The following is a 20932-nucleotide window of genomic DNA, read 5'->3' on the forward strand; positions in this document are numbered from 1 at the left end:
TATATTAATGTATCAGCAACAAACACATTTACAATGAGTAATGGCATATTTATAAATTAACATGAACCTACATTAATAAATGCAGTTTCAAATTGTTTTTCAACGTTAGTTCATGATACCTAATGCATTAAAGGGGTCATATGATTTAATAAATTTTTCCTTTCTCTTTGGAGTGTTACAAGCTCTTGGTGCATATAGAAGAGCTGTAAAGTTGCAAAGACTAAAGTCTCAAATCCAAAGAGATATTCTTTATAAAAGTTAAGAGTCAGCCACACCTACCTAAAACGGCTCATTCTAACACGCCCCCACATCTACGTCACTATCTGGGAAGATTTGCATAATGCCGCCCAAATGTTCACGCAAATAAAGAAGGCGTAACTTTTATTCTCGCTGTAGTATTGTTGCCGCCGCCGCCATGTCGTGAAGGCGCTGTGTGCTTCGTTGTGAAAGTGAAACTACTTTGTTTGGTCTTCCAAAAGAGGACGATATCGCTTCGTCATGCCTGGAGCTGATCCGTGCTGGTCGCTGAGGAAATACTTCAACTTCACGCTGTCGATCGCCGGATCGGCTTTCACCGTGGACGAAGCGGAGTCCAGCCCAGGGTCGTCACATGTGGTTGCCGCAGGCATCACAATATGGTAAGGGACGTAACATTTCCGTCACACGCTTGAGGAATTTGGCCAACGCACTGGATAGCTGGCCAATCAGAGCACACCTCGCTTTTTCAGACCGAATCTGATTCTGATTCTGATGAGCTTTGTAAAAATCGACGCATTTCAGAAAGGCGGGGCATAGAGGAGAAACAATAATGTACAGTATGTGGAAAATAATGTGTTTTTTGAACCTTAAACCGCATAAACACATTTCATTACACCAAATACACAAAATAATGTTCTTTTTAACAGCATCATATGACCCCTTTAATGCCGATGAATTGAAAAGAATCAATATTAATATAACAAATTTAGAATTTATGTTGACTTCAGAGGCTTATAATTAATATTACCTGACAGTCTGCTTTCAGGATGTGTTTGGCGATGGTCTTTGGATCCTGACTGACGAACAGCTCTTTGGCTTTCTTCAGCACGGTCATCTCCAGTGGCTTGTTCTCCACTGGTAGAAGCCGGAAGTTGATGTCACCAGGTTTGAACGCTGATTCAGTTTCAAACACAGGTCTTTGGAAGCCTTTCTTGCAATCCCGTTCTTTATCCACATCCTCCTCACTGTCGTTGTTTAGGGCCTCGATGGCATTATGGTAGGAGCTACGGTCTAGTTTAACACTACTATCACTTCTCCTTAACTCCTCCTCAGTCTTTAGCCTCTCCACATAGCCGTTAGCCTGTGAGCTATTCATCTTTTCCCAGTCAGCAGGGCTGCATGGACTCAGTTCACAGTAGCTTAGTTCTGGACTGCCCGACTGCTGCTGTTGCTGGGATGAAGGTTGATGTTTATGAGGCTTTACTGGGGGGACAGATGGGGAGAGGGTCTTCAGGCCTGGGGTGCAGGATACTCTCATAGAGGGAACCTTGCTGGGTTTAGGGGGCGGTTTGGGACACAGCTGGCTGTCAGATCCACGAATGGCCTCGCCAGGATGGGTGTCAAAGGCCATTCTGCGTGACACTGTGGGGCTCAGAGCTGGCTCGCTTCCTGTGCGGAAAACTGGGGATTTGGGGCACGGCTGGTGCTCCATATGCTGAACCTGAGCCTGGGGCCTACAGCCTGAAAGCAAAGGCGTACGTTCATATGCATGATATCAGCTATTTATTCATTAAAGTAGACAGGATGTTGTAGATGGACATGGTAAAAAAGGAAGTTAAATTCAAAGCTGCAAAGTTTTCTTTTGGCATTCTGCACGGCAAAGCAGATTCAGCACTCTGCTTTCTGAAATGGACAGCAGAGCTGCATTTTTTGCATAACCATATTTATTCCACTGACACAGGCATAAATTATCTCCAGCCCCACTTTCATTCTTCTCCACAGAGCCTCTTCAACAAAACATTTTATTTTGCATTTCAATCCCGCGTCTCATTTCACACATTTAACGTTCAGTAACCCAAAGTGAATTTCAAAGGCGGAAATGTTAGCTTCACTTTCTCTTTGACACAAAGTGAATGACTGGTTTTCAGGGCTGTCAGACTTGTTATCACTGAAGGGTTGGAGGCGTGACGGGGTATCGATGAGGATGAGAGCTGACAGGCACTCACCGATAGGGAGAAAGCTCTCCGACTGATGGGTCTTCAGTGGCCGCCTCCTCTCCTGAATGTGGTTTAGACATGCTGGTTGACTCCCACACTTATCTTTGTTGCTGTGAAGGAGAAAGACAGCTCACTTCATTTGTTCTCTAAAAGTCTTTTGGACTATGACATGAAGTTTACACCACTTTTAACTGAGTTCATTTCAAAGATCCTGCTGCATGGCATGAATTTTTAAAAGTACAAATTCAGTGCAGTCTCTCAATTAATGTTAGGCAACCTGCACAGTTATTTTAATACCATTTTTAAATTGCTAAGTTAATAAGCTATTTTGACACATTGTTTTGAAAAGTTAGACTCCCATGTGCTGAATCTGCACAAATAAGTAGAACTTTCACTTCATTTATGCTTATTGATGCTAAAAAACTATTTATATTAACGTGGAGCTGTCACATCGTAGGACTGAATAATTGAACATGTAAATAGTTCCACATAAATAATACAAATTTAATCAATATTACAAAAGTAATGCCTGCTATTTTCCTAATTTACAAGCTTGAAAAATGCCTTGTTTACGTCCTGTCGGGTCTTTATGAGCAAACCTGTCAAGGATTTCCAAGAGATGGAGTTTCTGAATTACACTACAAGTCCCAATAAGTATTGACAAAATTATATAGGTTTTATTGTAAAGGTTTGAGGTTAATATGTAAATTCATGACTTGTCTCTTTTCAAAGTAGACCCCAATTATATAATGCCAGTTTAATTAAATTGTATTACAAGTATTGCTTATTTTAATGCTTCTTTTCTATTTCTAGTTCAAGATGGACAGTCAAACCACAGATAAGTTTCCTTTTACTTGAAATAGCTCAACTGAATCACGTGAGCTAAATCTCTGTGATTTACTTTCTAGCCAAGTGTTGAAAATATGAAAGGAATTAATTATTGGCCTCTCTTTTTTTGGGGACAGGTAAATTACATGCATTACAAATTACATGGGGGGAAAAAAAAGCCTAAATACAGATTATGAAAAAGCCACATTATACAAACTGTTTTAAAACTAGAATTTTTAATTATTAATTTATCAATCCTTTAACGGGTAAAATAATTAATCTCTCTTATTTTCTCAAATATATGATTAAAAAGAATTCCAGAATATTACTTCTTGGCGGTAAAGTGTGGCAATGCATAATAGTGTCAAGTGCCTTAGGATAGTCTTTCTCTCACCTGAGGAGGTTCCCACGGCTGAGGGTGTGATCCTGGGTGTGTCCGTTCATGATATTCAGACTTAACCGTTTGGAAGTCAGGCTCTTTCTCTCGGAGTATCCCGCCTCTACACGTATAGATCCAACTCCGTATTTCTCCTCCAGGCATCTCAGAGGCAGAGCTCTGTTGATTGGCTGAAAGATAATCGCTCCGACAACCTCAGATACCGGCTCACGGTTGCCTACGTAGTATCGCACCAACGCAGGGACGCTGTCAAATCCCTCCTTCTCAAACAGGTACTGAACACGTGAGTAGGCCTCGTTCATGGCTACTACCCGTTTGTTGATTTTGAAGTGTTGAGGGGTGTTCTTCCACTGGCAGGTCAGAACGTAGTTTCCCGGGCTGGACAGCGAGTCTCGGATCAGAAAGTCTCCATCTCTCTGAATTTTTATGTGTTTCCTTTGTTTTTAATATATCATCATGTCTTTAGTTTTTATTTTATATGAGAAGATTAGATTAAAGTAAGTTTACATGTCATTTTTTCATATTACTTCTTACTAGGTGCTCATGAAAAGATCAAACACTAATAAATCTGTTAGCATGTGTGTTTGGTGCAGTGGGGCGGCAGTGGCACCAGGAAAAGAGTCATTACGTGTGATTAGAATTGAGTGTTTATGGCTGGGGTTTTTTTATGACGTTGTGCTAAACAGCTATTCTCAGGCTTTCTTATGGTATAAAACAGCAGCTAAAAAGCTTAGAGTTCACTATACAGCAATGCTCAGATAGTTACGGCAATGCTATGTGTTTGTCCAAATATGCATCTTTCCACAGGTTGCTGCCTGCCTTGTCATCTATTATTAAGTATTCATCTTTTTTTCCACAGTGACAAATAAAATACATTTACAGGAAACACTTTTGAAATCAAGCACAGGTCATTTCACACCGCTGGTCATAAAGAGATGCATGTCAAATCGGTAAGTGCTTGTCTTTCCTCTTCCCTTGTCTGTAGTTTGTTTGATTAACTTGAGCCGAGCAGGTCAGACTCGTCCAGCTGAAAGACTCATGGGTAAACACAAGCTGTAGTGCAGCACACTTGCTGTCAGGGGTTTTGTGATAACCACAGGGTGTGTAGTGATCCAAGGACCACTCCAATGAATCAGACGCACTGCTGATTCCTCTTAACAGTGCTGATGGATAATATAGTGTAATTGTAGAGAATGAATCCCCACAAAAATGCTTTATTTAAGGGCACCTTTTTATTCATTGTGTTAGCTGTAGGAGTTTGTCTTACTCATGAACCCGATGAACTATATTCTAAGGTCATTCATAAGTTGTGTTGAGCCATGATGAATAGGTTTATTCCATTGTGACTGGTATATATGTGGTGTAAGCAGCAGCCTGACTCTGGATGTTGGTAGCTCTGATCATATGATGCCTTTAAATAAATACACCTCGGGTCAAATAGCAGTCATGCTTCATCACTATATTAACCACTCTTGCTCTGCTACAATTGTTGATGGATGAGTTGTCAGTTTCAGGGGCATATCTTGCAAAAAGGCATGGGAAAGAGGAGCCAGGGTACACGGTTTTCATAAGAGCGGATCTGTAGCTGTCAGCACTGATGTTTGACATGATGAGAAACTGTTGACGGCTGTTTTTGAATAAAGCTCGGTGTTAATGAACCACCCAGAATATTCTGAGGTCTTGCGGAGCGGACTACATTCTAGCATTCAGTTCGGACTCCACATTTAGTGTTTCGTTTCAGTGAAATGTTTTTTTTCCTTGATCATGGATGAAGTCTGGGTGTGAAAGTGGTTTTTCTTGTTCTGGACAGGTTTGGCGCCTGTAAACCAGTTCAGAACAAGCGTTGATCAACCATTAAATAGGCTCTTAAATACACCATAGCCCTTCCATGTTGCCAAACAAATACTTGCCACTTCTATATGCTTATTGTTTTTTCTTATTTCTACCATCTAATCATCAATATGCACTTTAAAATAGCCAAGCAAGTAAAATTGCATATAAAAGTGAAAGGAACGTTTTAGAACACTAGACACTGTATTTATAGGTTATTATTTAGTTCAACATGCCTATTTATAAATGTAATGTTAGTAAAATATATAATCATTTTTTACCTTTGTTTTTGAAGTATTAGCATGGTTTTTGGACACTGTAGCTTGTTATGAATCATGATAATACAATAGTATTCTCTGAAGTAACTTGCATATGGTATCAGAGAACCGTGATACTGATCTCATACATCATGATACTTCCATGGTACTTTTTTGTATATTTAAGAAGTTAGACATAAGAACATCTAATATCCTCAGTGTTTTTTCTTCCCTTAATCAAGCATTACTGGCTCTAGCTGAAGCAAATATGGCCACATGTCTTTAATTCATTATCTTTGTCTACAAAGAAAGTGAATGTTTGAGTGCTAGATACAGGCATGACTTCATTGTCACTTAAGGAGAGAACAGCTATGCTTTGACAGCAGAAAGATCTCTACTCTCTGGCAGATTCAACTTTTGAACAATACTGCAGACACATATATTAAATCACGGAAACCACAGAAAGCCTCTATAATCCAAACATTATCCCATAATGATCACCCACCCCTCTCCCTCTTTATATGCCCAGTAAAGTTGTACCTGTCTAGGGATGGCTCCATGATACCAGGCATGGCTCCGTGGTTCCTCACTGCTCAGTTTCAGTTCTTCTTCTAGTTCTCGACGAAGCTTTTCCGGTGGTCCATCCATGATGTACTTGTCCCTTGAAAACTGCACATAGATGGGCACAGAAGAGTATGTTAGAGCCATGGTGGCCCTAGATAGTATGTTAGTCCCTATGATTGAAGTATATTTGTATCAGTCTTTTATTAGTCTCCTCTCTTTTTCTATTGCCCTCCCTTCTTTTTGCTCTGTGACTCAGTATCTGACTGGCTGATGGATCCCGTGCTTCCTGTGCTGATCTGTTTACTGTGACGCATAAGTCCCTCCTTCTTCCTGTCTGTCTCCGCCTCCGTAAGCCACAGGGCATGCCATACCTTTACCTGCACACACGCCCCACTGCTCTGAATCAGCATGTGGATTTCACAATTGAGGAATTTCAATTTTTGAGGAACAGTTCTTTTCAATAAGCTGCTTAAAAGAAATACACTCATTAGTTATTTTCTATGAAACATGAGCTTTGCTTAGTTTGTACTACAGTTTTTCTCAATTGCTTTGGCACATTTTTCGAAACAATCTTAACATTCTCTAAACTGTGAGTGCAAATGTCACAACTGTTTGCTGGAACTTCAGAACTTTATTGCATGTCTGCAAAATGTAGTTACTCACCCAAAACATTTCATTCATGCTTCAAAACCATTCGAGAATTGAGCCAAAGCAATTGAGAAAAACTGTAATACCATAAATCTAATTTGTAAGATACTTAGCAAAGTATGTTATATTTCCTGACTAGGTTGTGTTTCATTCATAAGCTTGCTTTCAGTGCCTCAATAACATAACTCAGTCATGTGAGCAGATTGTCAGTGAAATAGATTTTCAAAAAACAAAAGCACTTTATACTTTCATGTGTTTCATCATTGATCCCTTTCCAACAATTGCAATATAGACTGAACATGCAATTTTAATACTCACAGTATCCTCCATGTCTTACAAACAGCACATGCCATTGTTGTTTGCAAACAAAGTAGGAGTTGTATTAATGCTCATCTGTGACCAAATTAATCTGGCTATGTTTGGAATGTATACTAATGTACTGTACATCTAATGTGTCATGAATGACAAAAGCTTTATTAATAAATTAATAAAACTGTAATAAAAAAGTACAGTCTTATATGTCACAATAGGAAAGAAAAGACGATTTCAACTTACGTTTTTTGTCGACTTTAAATAAATGCTGTTCTTTGGAACTTTCTGTTCATCAAAGAATCTGGAAAAAAATTCTTAATAATTTAGTACAAAAAGTATTCAATTCAATTCATGTTTATTTGTATAGTGCTTTTCACGATACAAATCGTTGCAAAGCAACTTTACAGCAAATTAAGTTTCTACACTATTTAGTGGTAGCTTATCAGTGGTGACTGTCAATTAATGTACATATGGCAGAAATGTACGGAAAAATCAATTAAAGACGTAATCAAACAGACGATGAACACTATTAACAGCAATTATTATATGATGCAATCAAACTTATAATTTTGTGGGTAATTAAAAAATTATAATTTTCTACAAAATATTAAGCAGCACAACTGTTTTCAACATAAGCAACAACTCAGCTTAAATCCATTATTTTAAATTTAAATGAATAATAGTTAACTATATTACTTTTTTATCAAATAAATGTATCCTTAGTGAGCATAAGAAGACTTATTTCAAAAACATTTAAAAATCTCAAAGATGCCAAACTTTTAAACCTTTCAACCTGTCCTTCTCAACCATAGTATTTGACTAAATAATGTTATTGTGATTATTATTAATATTTCTATGAGGCTGTTTTTTAAGAGGGTTTAAGCACTTTGTGGTGTTCCTAACAACTCTTTAAACATGGTAATAATAATATTACTATCATGGTTTATTGCTTTATCAACCATGAAAGGATGGATTGCATGCTGTGCTTGTGTTACAACCAGGGCAAAAAAGAGGCCGTTCCATATTTTAGATAGGGGATTTCAAGCATATTTGTGTGTTGCCTTCTTTTTAAGTGCTTGGAATGCCAGCTATGTGTGGTACCCAACCTCAAAGACCTAAAGTGGTACCTTTGTGCTCTAGCTGGTAGTTGTGTGAAGTGGGTACTCAAGCACGGCACTGCAGCATAACCCCCAGCTAAATCTGTGCGTGAGGGGAAAATTCCCAGCAGGACTCCTCGTTTCAACTTTGTAGTTGTGGTCTATTGAGTAATATGTCAAATAAAACAGACGTAAGGACAAAGGTAATTGGAATTGATGAGTGACTGTCTGTCTGTGTGTGCGTGCTGCTCAGTAGTGGAAACTTCAACTAACCCTAATCCACTCTTGTATTAATGGGCAGTGTTTATAATATTTTAAATGTATAAATAAGATATTTCTCAAAGCACACATTATTGTGTAAAACCATCTAAAGTACAATACAAATCTGTGTAGCATGTGAAAGTCATTTTAATTATGTAAAAACTCATTATACATTTCATGTTTTTTCCTGGACTGACAGTAGCACATGAGCTACATCAGTTTTCTGTGATGTTGAGAAGATGCTTAGCTGTCTCTTTTGCTCTCTCTCTTATGTCCAGTGACCCACAGCCCAAGCAGTGTCTGTCAAGCATGTCTGGCAGTTATTAGGATGTTACTGACCACAATCTGTCACTGTGGTCCACCACAAACCACTGCACACAGGCCTGGCAATGCTGGACATCTTTAAATCTGACAAAGATCTTGTATGATATTTTGAGAGAGGACAAAATACATGAACAAAAAACAAACATCATATAATAGCAATAAGTTTGGATTTTACACTTAATGTTTGAAATGCAGGGTTTAAAATAGCCTTTTATAAATAGCCATATTCTAATTATGTTCTTATTTTTCAGTTATGTGAACTATGTGAACAGATACATTAGTATTCATTTATTTATGAATAATTTCAACATGTTTTAAAGGGTTAGTTCACCCAAAAATGAAAATTAGCTTGTGTTTTAATTACCCTCAAAGCATCCTAGGTGTATATGACTTTCTTCTTTCAGACGAATCCAGTCGGAGTTATATTAAAAATTGTCCTGGCTATTCCAAGCTCTATCGTTGCAGTCAGCAGGTGTTGCAGTTGAACAGTCCACAAGTCGTCAAATAAAGCGCGTGCATTCATAATAAAACGTGCCACAGACGGCTCCGGGGGGTGAATAAAGGCCCCCTGTAGCGAATCCATGAGTTTTTGTAAGAAAAATATCCATATTTCAAACGTAATAAACACTTTTCTCTCACTTCCGCTGACTGTCATACACTGAAGCAGTTCCGGCAGATGACGCATCACGTCGGCGTTGCGTGATTAGTGACGAATGTGGAGAGAGAACAAAACAAAACGCCGGTCATGAATTAGAAGTACAAACCAAAGATTTGCAAAGAAAAATGTCTGAGGATTTCGATATAAACCAAGAGGAGACTGGTTTTCCTTTGCTAAAGTATGGAAACTTCTATGCTTCCTTTGCTCCTATTAAACAAACTCGCGAGACTAGCATATCTCAGAGGCGCGTGTGCTGCGCATACGTCATATGCCTTTCGCCGGAAGGGATCCGCGTATGACAGATAACGGAAGTGAGAGAAAAGTGTTTATTACGTTTGAAATATGGATATTTCATATACACCTAGGATGCTTCGAGGGTGAGTATAACACAAGCTAATTTTCATTTTTGGGTGAACTAACCCTTTAAGGGTGTTGTTAGGCACAATGTAAAGCAAAATACTTAAAAATAACAAGGCACTCTGTAAATAAATTCATAAATTATTTAAAATTGTTTAATAAATAAAGTATTTACTTACTAACTTACTTACATATTTATTTTATGAGGGTTTTAAACACTTTGCTTTACTCCGATGACATCTACGGTAATATTGCTTTCTAGAACATTTGACCCTAAGTGGATAACAAACAGTTGATTGCTGGGAGAGATATAAATTTTGCCATAAGATCTCTTAATTCTAGCCTCTGGGTAACTGATGTTGGGAAAGCATCACACACACATGGAAGAGTCTTATCACTTCCTTTTTTGAGCAGCTAGTGGATAATCCTGGCCAATTTATCCTCATGTCAACTCTCTGTCACTGATCCATTCAACAGCTTTAAAAGCACAAAATGTTTTCAGAGGACTCAGCCTGAAGGGCACTTTTGAGATGGTCGGGTATTATGATTACTTGAAAGGCTGTAACAAAGCCACCGAATTAAAGAGTGGTGCATTTCTTTGAAAGCAAACTATAAAAGCAATTCTGGGCTTATTAAACTGAATTTATTCAAGTCATGCCACGCAACAGAAAGTTTTTCCCTTTATATGGAGAAGCTTCTAAGATCCTTACTATGTATAGAGACTGACAAACCCAGGCCACAGTGAAGACTGAAATACACTCTGATGCCTCTGGTATTGTAGTGAGGGACAGGCGTTACACCCTCTCCATTTATACAACAGCGAGCCAAGCCAACACCCCGCAAGCCACAAATTACAGTGACCAGACGACACATACTTTTACCCTGGCTGGGAAAATCATCCCAAAGCACTTGTTTGTGCTCAGTGTCTTCAACTGTATTACTCAATACAGTGACTAAAACAACCAACCAAAATAGAACTTTTAGTAAAAACATATGAGCATGAGACTTTATTCTGTTTGTGCTGAATGCAAATATTTTTTGGACCTGCTGTTCACATTTTAGGTTTTATGACTGCTTATCTGGCACGGCCGTTGCATTCATTCTGCGCTATGACATCGTGGATCCATTTAGAGGTGCACAGAGGCCGTAAATGTTTAAAAATAGCCAAAGCTCAATATCTCAAGCAGCTCGATAGCACCATGACGAATAATCCCTCCATCAAGGAGCAGTGTATACATATTTGTACATCAAATCAATCACCTCTACTTTTAGTTGTAGCCATTTATATATTGCCATTTTTATCTTCACACATCTGAGGGGCTGATTGCTAGGGGCCGATTCTTTTTAAATAGTGGCATGCTTTTTAAATGTGAATTATAAAGAAGCATTTGGATGTATTGAATTAAGGTTCAAGGGCCTCATTGGGTAAGTGCAGAGCACAGGTTAGCTATCAACAGGACAATGGGCCACATAATGACAATATACGAGACACTTTACAGTATTAATAATAGTAATTTTTTGTAGTAGATTGTGAGACATCACAAGCATGGCTGAGTGACTAAGCACATATTAGATCATATTGGCACACGTCAGAACTGACTATTCTCATGGCAAAGATGATGTGCTCAAAGGCTGAATTTGATCTGGAAAGCCGCTTTTGGATAATGATTATGGATGAGATGACATTCCCCTGTTGATTCTTGAACGTCTAATCCTCTTTAGTTTATTCCACAAGTGGCCGTTCAGCAGTTAGTGAGCTTAAAAATCCATGTTTGATTGGGAAATTATGCAGATTATGGCAAAGTGCACGACTGAAGATGGAAATCATGTACACAAGTTTGTATGAGATTGATTTCGTCGTCGTTGTAATGGTAACCAGCAGGACAACTAATCTTTAATGTTGCAGCTTGTTGAGAGCTAATTATTTTCTAAGTGATCTGACTTACAATAGCTGGATGATAAAAGAGGAAAATATTACGCCGACTTACTGGACCTTAGTAAAAGAGGTGTCTTAGTCATACCTAGATACCAGAACATCAAAGAGACAAGCACCCAATCAGAACATCCTAGCAACCGTATAGCGATGTGCTAAAATGACTCTGAAGACTATCCTCACATTGTGGTGGCGACTTTGCATGGATAAGCATCAATCACATTAACATATAAAATGTAAAAATCTTGTTATTTCCTGCTGCTTCCTGTGGAGGCTTGAAGGATGGAGACCCCCTGTCTCAACCTTGTAGGTTGAGATTCCCAAGGGGTTCGGCGGGTCATTAGCAGCCTCTCATGTGCAGGACAAATGACCAGGGCCGCGTTTCCCGATAACGGTGTCTCTTAGCGCGCTACGAAGACTCTAAAGGTACATCTTAACTAGGAGTATACCTTTCCTAGGTGAGTTCCCCGAACTATACCTTAGGATGTGGCTTAAGGTAAACCTTCCTATGTGCGACATTAGCAGGTGCTGTCCATGACGGTGGTGCTGAATAGGTTGATATCGATGGCTCAAGAATCGATTGTTCACTATATACAGGAGCTCCTTCACTGCATTATAGAGCGGGTAAAGTATTGAGAAAGCGATGTTCATTATAAAGAAGCACTTTAGAAATATTAGAAATTGCATTTATCGGGGCTCACTGCATTTATAAAATAATCCAAATTGCAAACTAAATGCAACCTTGGATATCACATATATATACAGGTATGTGTGTATGTATGCATGTATAATTTTGCAAGTGTGCGAACCTGAAACCTCACGGCCAAAAGTATTCTGCCTTAACCAGCTACATTAACTGGCTGTTTGGCTTCGCTTGCTTTTGAAAGGGTCATATATATTATCATGTTCATATATATTATGAAGGCCTGGTCGAGCGCTGATGGGTTGGCGATGGGGATAAGTGTCCTGTCCACAAGGCCAATTACTCACGGGACACCCGCAATGGCATGGAAGCCTTGATGTGCCTCCATCACTTCGTGCCTGATGAAAGGCATATGTATATAATCGGTGGCGTGACGAAGCAGGATGTTTGTGACTGAGTGAACGCACCGCCACACCGAGGTCTTACTCGGCCCATATCCATCCCCAACCACCTTCAGAAAACTCCCCACAGCATAAAAACGGAGAGCCAGGGCTTTAGGGGGTAGCTCCGTCGAGTTTGTCCCAACAAAGTACCAACAAGATGTAAAAACTGCTGAATTTGCTCCCGTGGCAGGCGACATTTTTGTACAATTGTATCTTTTGACATGGTAGCTATTCTCACACTATTATGAAATAGTGCACATACACTAACTGGCTCCGCGGATGCAGCCGTCTTTGATTTAGGACAACTATTCGCTGTTGTGCTGCCATAGTTTGACCAAACTCCCCATCACATTCATTCCCTTTAAATAGACTCCTAATTATGTGCTGCCTAATATTTTACCAGCCGATGTGCCTTTGTATAATGGAAAAACTAACAACCATCAGTATAATGACAGTTTTATTCTTTGCATAAAAACACTTCAATTAATTGATATATATATTTGTTTATTTTTTCTAATTTCTTTGTATTTTTATAAATGTGTAATTTTAAATGATGTATTCAGTTATGTCATAAAATGTCAATACTTTGACATATTGACTTTTCCCTCCATTCTTACTGTATAATAATCTTGTTAAAATCTTATCATACATTGTGTGGATTGAGAAGGCATCTAAGTTTCAGAAAAAAAGCTAGATTCTCACAAACCCCTCTGTCTCTCTCTCTCTCTCTTGGTCTCTCTCTCATTTAATCACATTCTCTCCATTTCAATCTATGATCCCCCAGCCCCTTCATTCCATTCCAGTTCTGTCCCAATCAGCGTGGCCCAGCCATGGCTTTGTAAGGAGGACAGAAGGGGAGATTAGGGCCTGGGGCAGCTGTGCTGGATCACTTTGAGCATGGCCTCTTTTTACTGTTTCCTCAAGCGTGCTCAATTTGTTGTACAGCAAAGGAGAGAAAAAGGGGAAAAGATGGAAAAGTAGGGGACACGCTTGTCCTGGGGACTCAAAATTGCTGGAAGCCATCCTGTTGGAAAGGAAAGCCTAGAGAATGCCTTGAAGTCCTATGGGTTACTTGATGAAGAATTAGAGAAGATAAAACTGGCAAAAATAAAGCTATTATTTATAAAGCTACATAAATACAAATCTCAACTTTTTTGTTGTTGTTGTGCTGACATTATACGGCATTTCTTCTTGAACACTGTTGAAATGCAGACAACAAAATATTTTGAAAGTCAAAATTATTGTTCATTTTCATGATCCGATTGTGAATGATTCAGTGCACATTATTGCAAGGAAAAATTAAATGTAATTTTTCATCAAAATGTAATCGCGTCCTCTGACTCTGAAATGTCTTTCCTTTTCAGCTTCAAACACAGGTGTCGGCAGTGTTTCAGGAGGGTATTTGTCCTCCACAGCTGACTGCTCTCATTCAGTTTTGGCTCTGTTCTGGTATGTAATGCCCGAATTTCAGTTCAGGAGTTGTTGCTTGGTCACTCTGCCAGTTGCTGAACACATGAAGTGCTTTCCGGAATTATTTTTTTATCCCCTGATCCAAAAGCATATTCTTTTATCAAAGACAGGAGGTAAAACCTTTGGTGTTGACTGAAGGGACTGTGCCAAGCTGTGTCAGCACCTCTCTAGCATCCTGTCAATCAGACAGACTTCCTGCTGTCCCACTGCTCTGCTGAGCTTTTATTTCTGCCATAGCCATGACACTTTTGCTGTGTTACACTGTCAGTGTGTGGGGGAGCCTCTGCTGCATGTTCAGTGTGTGTATGCATGTAGAAAGTGTTAGAGAAAAGGAGACATGTTTCCTTTCAGTTAATTTCAGTGAATTTTTGGGGTGTTTAAAAATGATTCACTGATTTGTTTTAGTCATCATACATAAGATCCAGACTTTCACATAAGATCCGGACTTTAACACAAGGTCCATTCTCGCATTCAAAAACAGCTAGACAGAACCAAGAATGAAACCAGATGCAGGGATCTCAAGACTCGGTTTGGAGCTAGACTGCTTTTAACTTGACGGCATTTGTGGTGACACACTCAAAAAACACATGCCATAAAGTGTTAGTCCCAAACACAGAAGAACCGGCTCAGAAAAACGATTTATTCGACATGCATTAGATTCCATGTCTGACAGGTGTTAATATAAGTCTCTGCTAAACGAGTAAGCCTGTTTATTTACGGCAGGCTTGTCACACTTTGAGTTTCAAGCCTCTACAGTGTGGAAGACATTCACAACTGTACTGTACAGTGCACATCACCCTCCTTCCCACAGCTGCCCCTCACACTGACCAAAATAAAGCCCTCAAGTTGTTTTCACCACTGAGAAGTTTACTTAGAAGTCGCTCAGGGAAACACGTATTAACGATAAGGTACAACTTAAGGTATAACTTACGAATGACGTAGCGTTAAGAAGGTTTCGGGAAACGCAGCCCTGGTCTGGTCTTTGGTGTTGGGACACACCCTTCCTGAACCAGAGTAAACAAAGAGGGCCATCAGAGTGTCCCATCAGCTTCCTTGGACCCAGGACCTTTTCCTCTCTTATCTCACCCCCATCACATTGTCCATTTAGATGGTCCCTGGGGTGTCTGTCATCGTCATGTATTCCTGGACAGGGCAGGATAAATCTTAGCTGAAAGAAAGAGACCATCTGAGTCTGGGGATGGGACAGATGCTCATGAAAGATTTATGGTCCTTTTAAATTGATTTAAAATACTAATTTTTTTGGTGCAATTTAGGGATGAGAATCAGCATGAACTTGTTTTGCTAAACGAGTAAGCCTGTTTATTTACGGCAGGCTTGTCACACTTTGAGTTTCAAGCCTCTACAGTGTGGAAGACATTCACAACTGTACTGTACAGTGCACATCACCCTCCTTCCCACAGCTGCCCCTCACACTGACCAAAATAAAGCCCTCAAGTTGTTTTCACCACTGAGAAGTTTACTTAGAAGTCGCTCGCTTGCAGATGAAACCTTCTATGACTGAAGCCGTTCTGTGAGAAACTTCCTTTCAGAAAAAAGAATCTATACAAGAAGCACCAAAACTGCCCTCTCTGTCCTTCGAACTCCAATTGACCCCTAACACCATCGCAAAGACTGGAAGTCTCCATGACAGCCTAGCGCTATTTTTAGAAACAAGCCCAAAAATGTGGACCAGACCCGAATGTTTTCAACAGACGTTCAAACCCTGAGAGCAAGGATCCGATGAGTTGGCTGGCCAGACGTGAGAAATAACAAACATGCTGCTATTTCTGGCCAATTCAGCCTTAGAATTCGAAAATATAGACTGTTCTGATAAACAAGCCAGGAATCTGTCATCAGTGTTGGTGCAATTTGCATTTATGCATTTATCCGAAGCAACTTGCATTGCATTCAAGCTATACATCTTTTCAGTGCATGCACTCCCTGGGAAATGAACCCATGACCTTGGCGTTGCTAGTGCCGTGCTTTACTGTTTGAACTACAGGAATACTGCTATTAAAAGCAAGACTGTTGAATGAATTTGCTAATATTTCCTAATATGCTCTGCTTTATTGTGTTTTTGATGGACCATAGATCAGTAGTTCATGCGCTATCAGAAAGAAAGAACGAACTGATTAGCCACACCTGTGGAGACTCACAGAAATACTTCAATCCACTCAATAAACTCAGAAATTTGAATGCATTTCAGTCTATTGGCCAAAACCCCCTGTAGACTGTGTAGTGGTTTTATTCCCACATCGGCTCCATATAAAACTGTAACAGCCTCACGCAGGGTAACCAATTTTATATCGCCCCATAAATTCACTCAACCCAACCTGAACAGCTCTCTGTCTTTATCACATGACACATTAGATGAGTGAACAAAACTACACGTGTTCACACTTACGATCCATTTGCAAGCCACAGAGATAAAAGATTTCAATCAATACGGTTTAAATGGTTTTGAAGACAACAAGAAGGAGGGTGTGCAGCTAAACAATTACAAGTGAATGGGAAGAAACACACAAACACACTTGTAAGTGAGTGTGTGCCTGACGCCTTCACTTACTATAATGAAACAAAGCCATTTATCTAAAGAGCCCAGACCAAAGACTGCCACAATAAAACTACACATGGACCTGCTTTTTATGGCACCTCTCTGTTAATCTTTTCTTTTCCGCTACATTTTTGTTGTTGAAAAAAATAATTTATCTTACATTTCTCTGCTTTTTAAATCAATCTTTCTGTGCTACAGATCTATTTATTTATAGTATTTTACCTTTTATATTTAAATATTTAAATTTTACTAACATAAATTGTTACATAATTATAATACATAATTAGGAGTAAAATATTGTATATAGAAATATAATAAATATTACATGTAAATTAGATGCTACTAAAACCGCATTAATTTATACAGATGTAATTTTAACAAGCTTTCACTCACCTTGGCTCCAATAACGGAGCTCTTCTGATAGAAACAGCACAAAGCTGCCGTGATGGTCCTTAAAATATTGCATCTCTCCGACATCTCTTTTGTTTCTGTGGCGCTCATCAGTGGAAATACTCATACATGCTTTAATCTCCAAAACTCACAGCTTTATACCTCCCGTGGCAAGAGCATTTTATCTGTCCAGCGACTGTCTGTAAACTCTCTCAGCGCGAGCGTGCATGAGCGAGTGCGTGTGTTTATGCGCTCAGCAGTGCATATGCTGCTCCATGCTGTTGCTCTCACCCCCGGCCAGCCCATGTAAGGAGCCGTACTAAACTCCATGTGATATGACTTTCTAGCCAATCAGAGTGCCACATAGCCAGCCTCTAAACCAACCCCCCTTTCCTCAAAACCTCTAGCAGCCTGTCAGAATATAGATGAGGAGGGAACAGTATAGATTAGGGCTTCACATTTCTTAAATTCTTGCATTTTCTATTAGAAATCCCAAATTTCAAAGCAATTATCTTTAATTATATGCTAATTAGTGGTTGAGCGAAGATTATATTTAGCCATTTTGAGATTTTCAGTCACTAACTGGCCAATTAACAGAAGCTAGTGAAGCTAGTAAATTGAGTTCTGAGATATATAGCTGCATTTCACTGGCCGATTAAAAATCCATATCGACGGACTGACCAATAATGCTAATATAATGAATCATATATAATTTCTAAGTGCAATCTGCAGACTTTTCCTGATTTTATGCACTGATTTTGGGAGAAGATTTGTGATTTAAGCATGGTAAAATGTATTAAATTGAGTGGAAGTACTACATTGTTATTTGTAGCTAAATGCAGAATCAAAATAGCCAAAACACTATATTTAACAAACAAATAGTGATTTTTACAGAAATTTGCAGCATTGCATATGCTTAGATTCCATGTGGGCCTGGTTATCAGTGTTTAAAATTATGAAAATTATCACTTTATACCAAAACAGAGTAAAGAACAAAGTTGACACACATTGCAAGTAAACAAGAACATGCTGAGAGACAATCTGTTATCAAGCAGTTCAGTGACATGAAAAAACATTGCTTCTCGCTAATGACGTTTGAAATTAATCTTTCCAGACAAGAGAGAGCATTTCCTGTGGAGGACTTTCAGGAGCAGTTTTCCAGGCAGATGAGGAGAGTGGTGATCCTGTGTGACAGGTCTGCACTGAGGGACCAGGACCGTGTCTTTTAGTATCATCACAACATCACTCTAAAATCCAGTGGGGTTTCAGTAACAGCAGGGGGTTAATATAAAAAAGCATTCCCCCAGCAGGCAGGGCTCTCTGTCCCAGCTGGGACTATCCTGACCCTGAGAAGAGAGCCCGGTTGAGCCTGAAGGGTCCCAGACGGCCAAATTCACTCATTTTTCCCACTGGGGGTTAAATAACAAGACTACTCTGTCTCTTAGTCACATGCAAAACAGCACTTTTGTTATTGCGACTAGTTGACCACCTAGAGGGGCTTTTGTTGAGGAGCTAATGGGAGTTTTCTCTTGATTAGCCTATTTGTTAACAGCATTACGAGTTCTGTCATTTTCAGGGAAAGGAACCCCCCACCCTATAGAAAAAGCTCAGGGAGTAAAAGAGGCATTAAGTTTAGAAGACAGAAGAGAATTCATGTTTTCCAGACCATTTCACCGGACTGAATAAGAGCTCACAGTGTTTGTGAGGTGAGTCTGTGTTATTTGCACCATTTAATAATGTGTGGCTATTTAGTGAAAGGACCTTTCAAAAATGATTTCATAATATCAACATTTTTGTGGGGTCTGCACACAAAAGTCCACTAGTGCAAAAGCTTCTTTGCATTTTTTCTGTATAATACAATTTGTATTCCTAGCACGACAGTTTGAGTAAAAAAATGTTAATGGACAGATTAACATGATTTTCAGATTATCTCTGTTTTTATTTTGACGGCAATAATTGAGCTGTTATGAATTTCTCAGGTTTGTGTAAAAAACCTGATCATGTTCTCGAGCATGAATTGAGAATGATCCAAAGGGCATTTTGTGCTTCAATGGAAGCAAGAACATCTGACTGTCTGTGCAAAGAGTTCACATGATCGATGCTAATTTTATTATTTGATTAGCAACACATAAATAGTGCAGAATATTACATATTTCTTCACTTTTTAATTTTTTTTATTTCTGCATTTTAAAATTAGATTGTCACTGTGGACTTTTGAACCTCATTGTATATTTTTCTAAATAACCAAAAAAAATTAAATGTGAGAATGCAAGTGAAAAACTTCTCTGTTCATCATTAGAGAGGGAAACAATAAAGTATGTTTGTCCTACATACTCCAGGGCCATTTTTGGATGCAAACAGTTGGATTTCTATCAACAGATTTGTTATGTTTCTCCCAGATTGCTCTTAAGAGGTAAACAAAGACATTATGGCTGGCTGGCACAACCTCGGACCAACACTGGAATGTTCTCCCTGAGAGTGGGCTCCTAAACTACCTAATTACGCTCAATAAAATCACCATGGTCCTGCATGTAAATCTGTTTTTCCACAGTCTGCTAAAGAAAGGAGTCAGTGTGATGTTTTTGTACATAAGAGCAAAGAATTTAAATGCATGTCTGACTTCACTTCAAGAGAGCGTAGTTTAAAGGGTAAAGTGCTTTCATGTGACCATTTCTAGCTGAATAGCATATTTTTATTTTAAGACACAGCAAGGTGAATTAGGGTAATCTGAGACATCTCTGATTTTTTCCCCCTCCGTCTTGCTCAATTTTTTTCTGAGCAGGCAAAAAATGCAGCTGAGAAAAACAAAACTGGCAGTACAGAAATAAGATGTTAGAAAAAGTAATGTATGTGAGGAAGTCATTTTTCTTAAGTGTTTTCATTTTAATTTGATGTATTTTTTTTCTGTTATATTTTTTATTATATTGTACTTATTTTGTTATTTGTATTACTGTATATTTAATTTTTAATTTTTATTATATTCTACAGAAACTGTGATTGGAAACTTTTTCACTCAAATCAATAACTTGCTGTCTCAAAGGACTTCACTCTTTATAAATGATGTGAAATGATAATGAAAACTTGCTGTAATTTATTAGGTAGTTTCACAGTGTTGCAGTGCACATAAATGAACACTAGGGGGCGTTGTGCCTCTTTAATGTGTGCAGCAATGATAATATTCAATGCTAGCTTTAGTGGCTGCTGTTAAACAGAAGGCTTTCCTCATAGATCTCCATGGAAATTCACACTAATGTTCAGGCAAACCTCTAACTGCACCGATGATCTTCCTCTTTGTTTAGTTTGGCACCTAAGTGATATGACAATTAATCTCTGTTGCAATCTGTAATATAATGTTGCTTTACTCACTAATGTTTGTGTTTATCAGTCTTGCTCCAAGTTCACAGTCATGTAAAGAGATATACAGTCACAGTCAAGACATACTCCACCCTAAGGCCATGAACATGATCAACATTCATCAATACCAGTCAAGTTATGCCTGTGGACAAGATTTTACTACAGTCTGGAGTGTCTCTTGAGGTAAAGATCTAAAAATACTACCTTTAATATCACTGCATTAAGATCTGGAACACATGCCAAAACATTATATGTGACCCTGGACCACAAAACCAGTCTAAAGTCGCTTGGGTATATTTTTAGCAATAGCCACAAAAAAAAAAAACATTGTATGGGTCAAAATGATCGATTTTTCTTTTATGCCAAAAATCATTAGGATATTAAGTAAAGATCATGTTCCATGAAGATATTTTGTAA

The 20932-nt window shown here is 38.8% G+C and overlaps 1 protein-coding gene across 1 annotated transcript in view; it reads right to left on the reverse strand.

Annotated features, from left to right (window-relative positions):
* Positions 1 to 20932, reverse strand: part of LOC107699431 (breast cancer anti-estrogen resistance protein 3-like) — a 55521-nt gene that overhangs the window by 3326 nt on the left and 31263 nt on the right. The window contains exons 4-8 of the mRNA XM_016500691.1: positions 6048 to 6176; positions 4846 to 4847; positions 3418 to 3855; positions 2205 to 2305; positions 1007 to 1719 (exon numbers count right to left, since the gene is read on the reverse strand). Coding sequence (XP_016356177.1) covers positions 1007 to 1719; positions 2205 to 2305; positions 3418 to 3855; positions 4846 to 4847; positions 6048 to 6176 — 1383 coding nt within the window. The remainder of the gene's footprint in view (positions 1 to 1006; positions 1720 to 2204; positions 2306 to 3417; positions 3856 to 4845; positions 4848 to 6047; positions 6177 to 20932) is intronic.

This window comes from Sinocyclocheilus anshuiensis, unplaced genomic scaffold (genome assembly GCF_001515605.1).
Source record: "Sinocyclocheilus anshuiensis isolate Anshui unplaced genomic scaffold, SAMN03320099.WGS_v1.1 scaffold477, whole genome shotgun sequence".
Classification (NCBI taxonomy): domain Eukaryota; kingdom Metazoa; phylum Chordata; class Actinopteri; order Cypriniformes; family Cyprinidae; genus Sinocyclocheilus; species Sinocyclocheilus anshuiensis.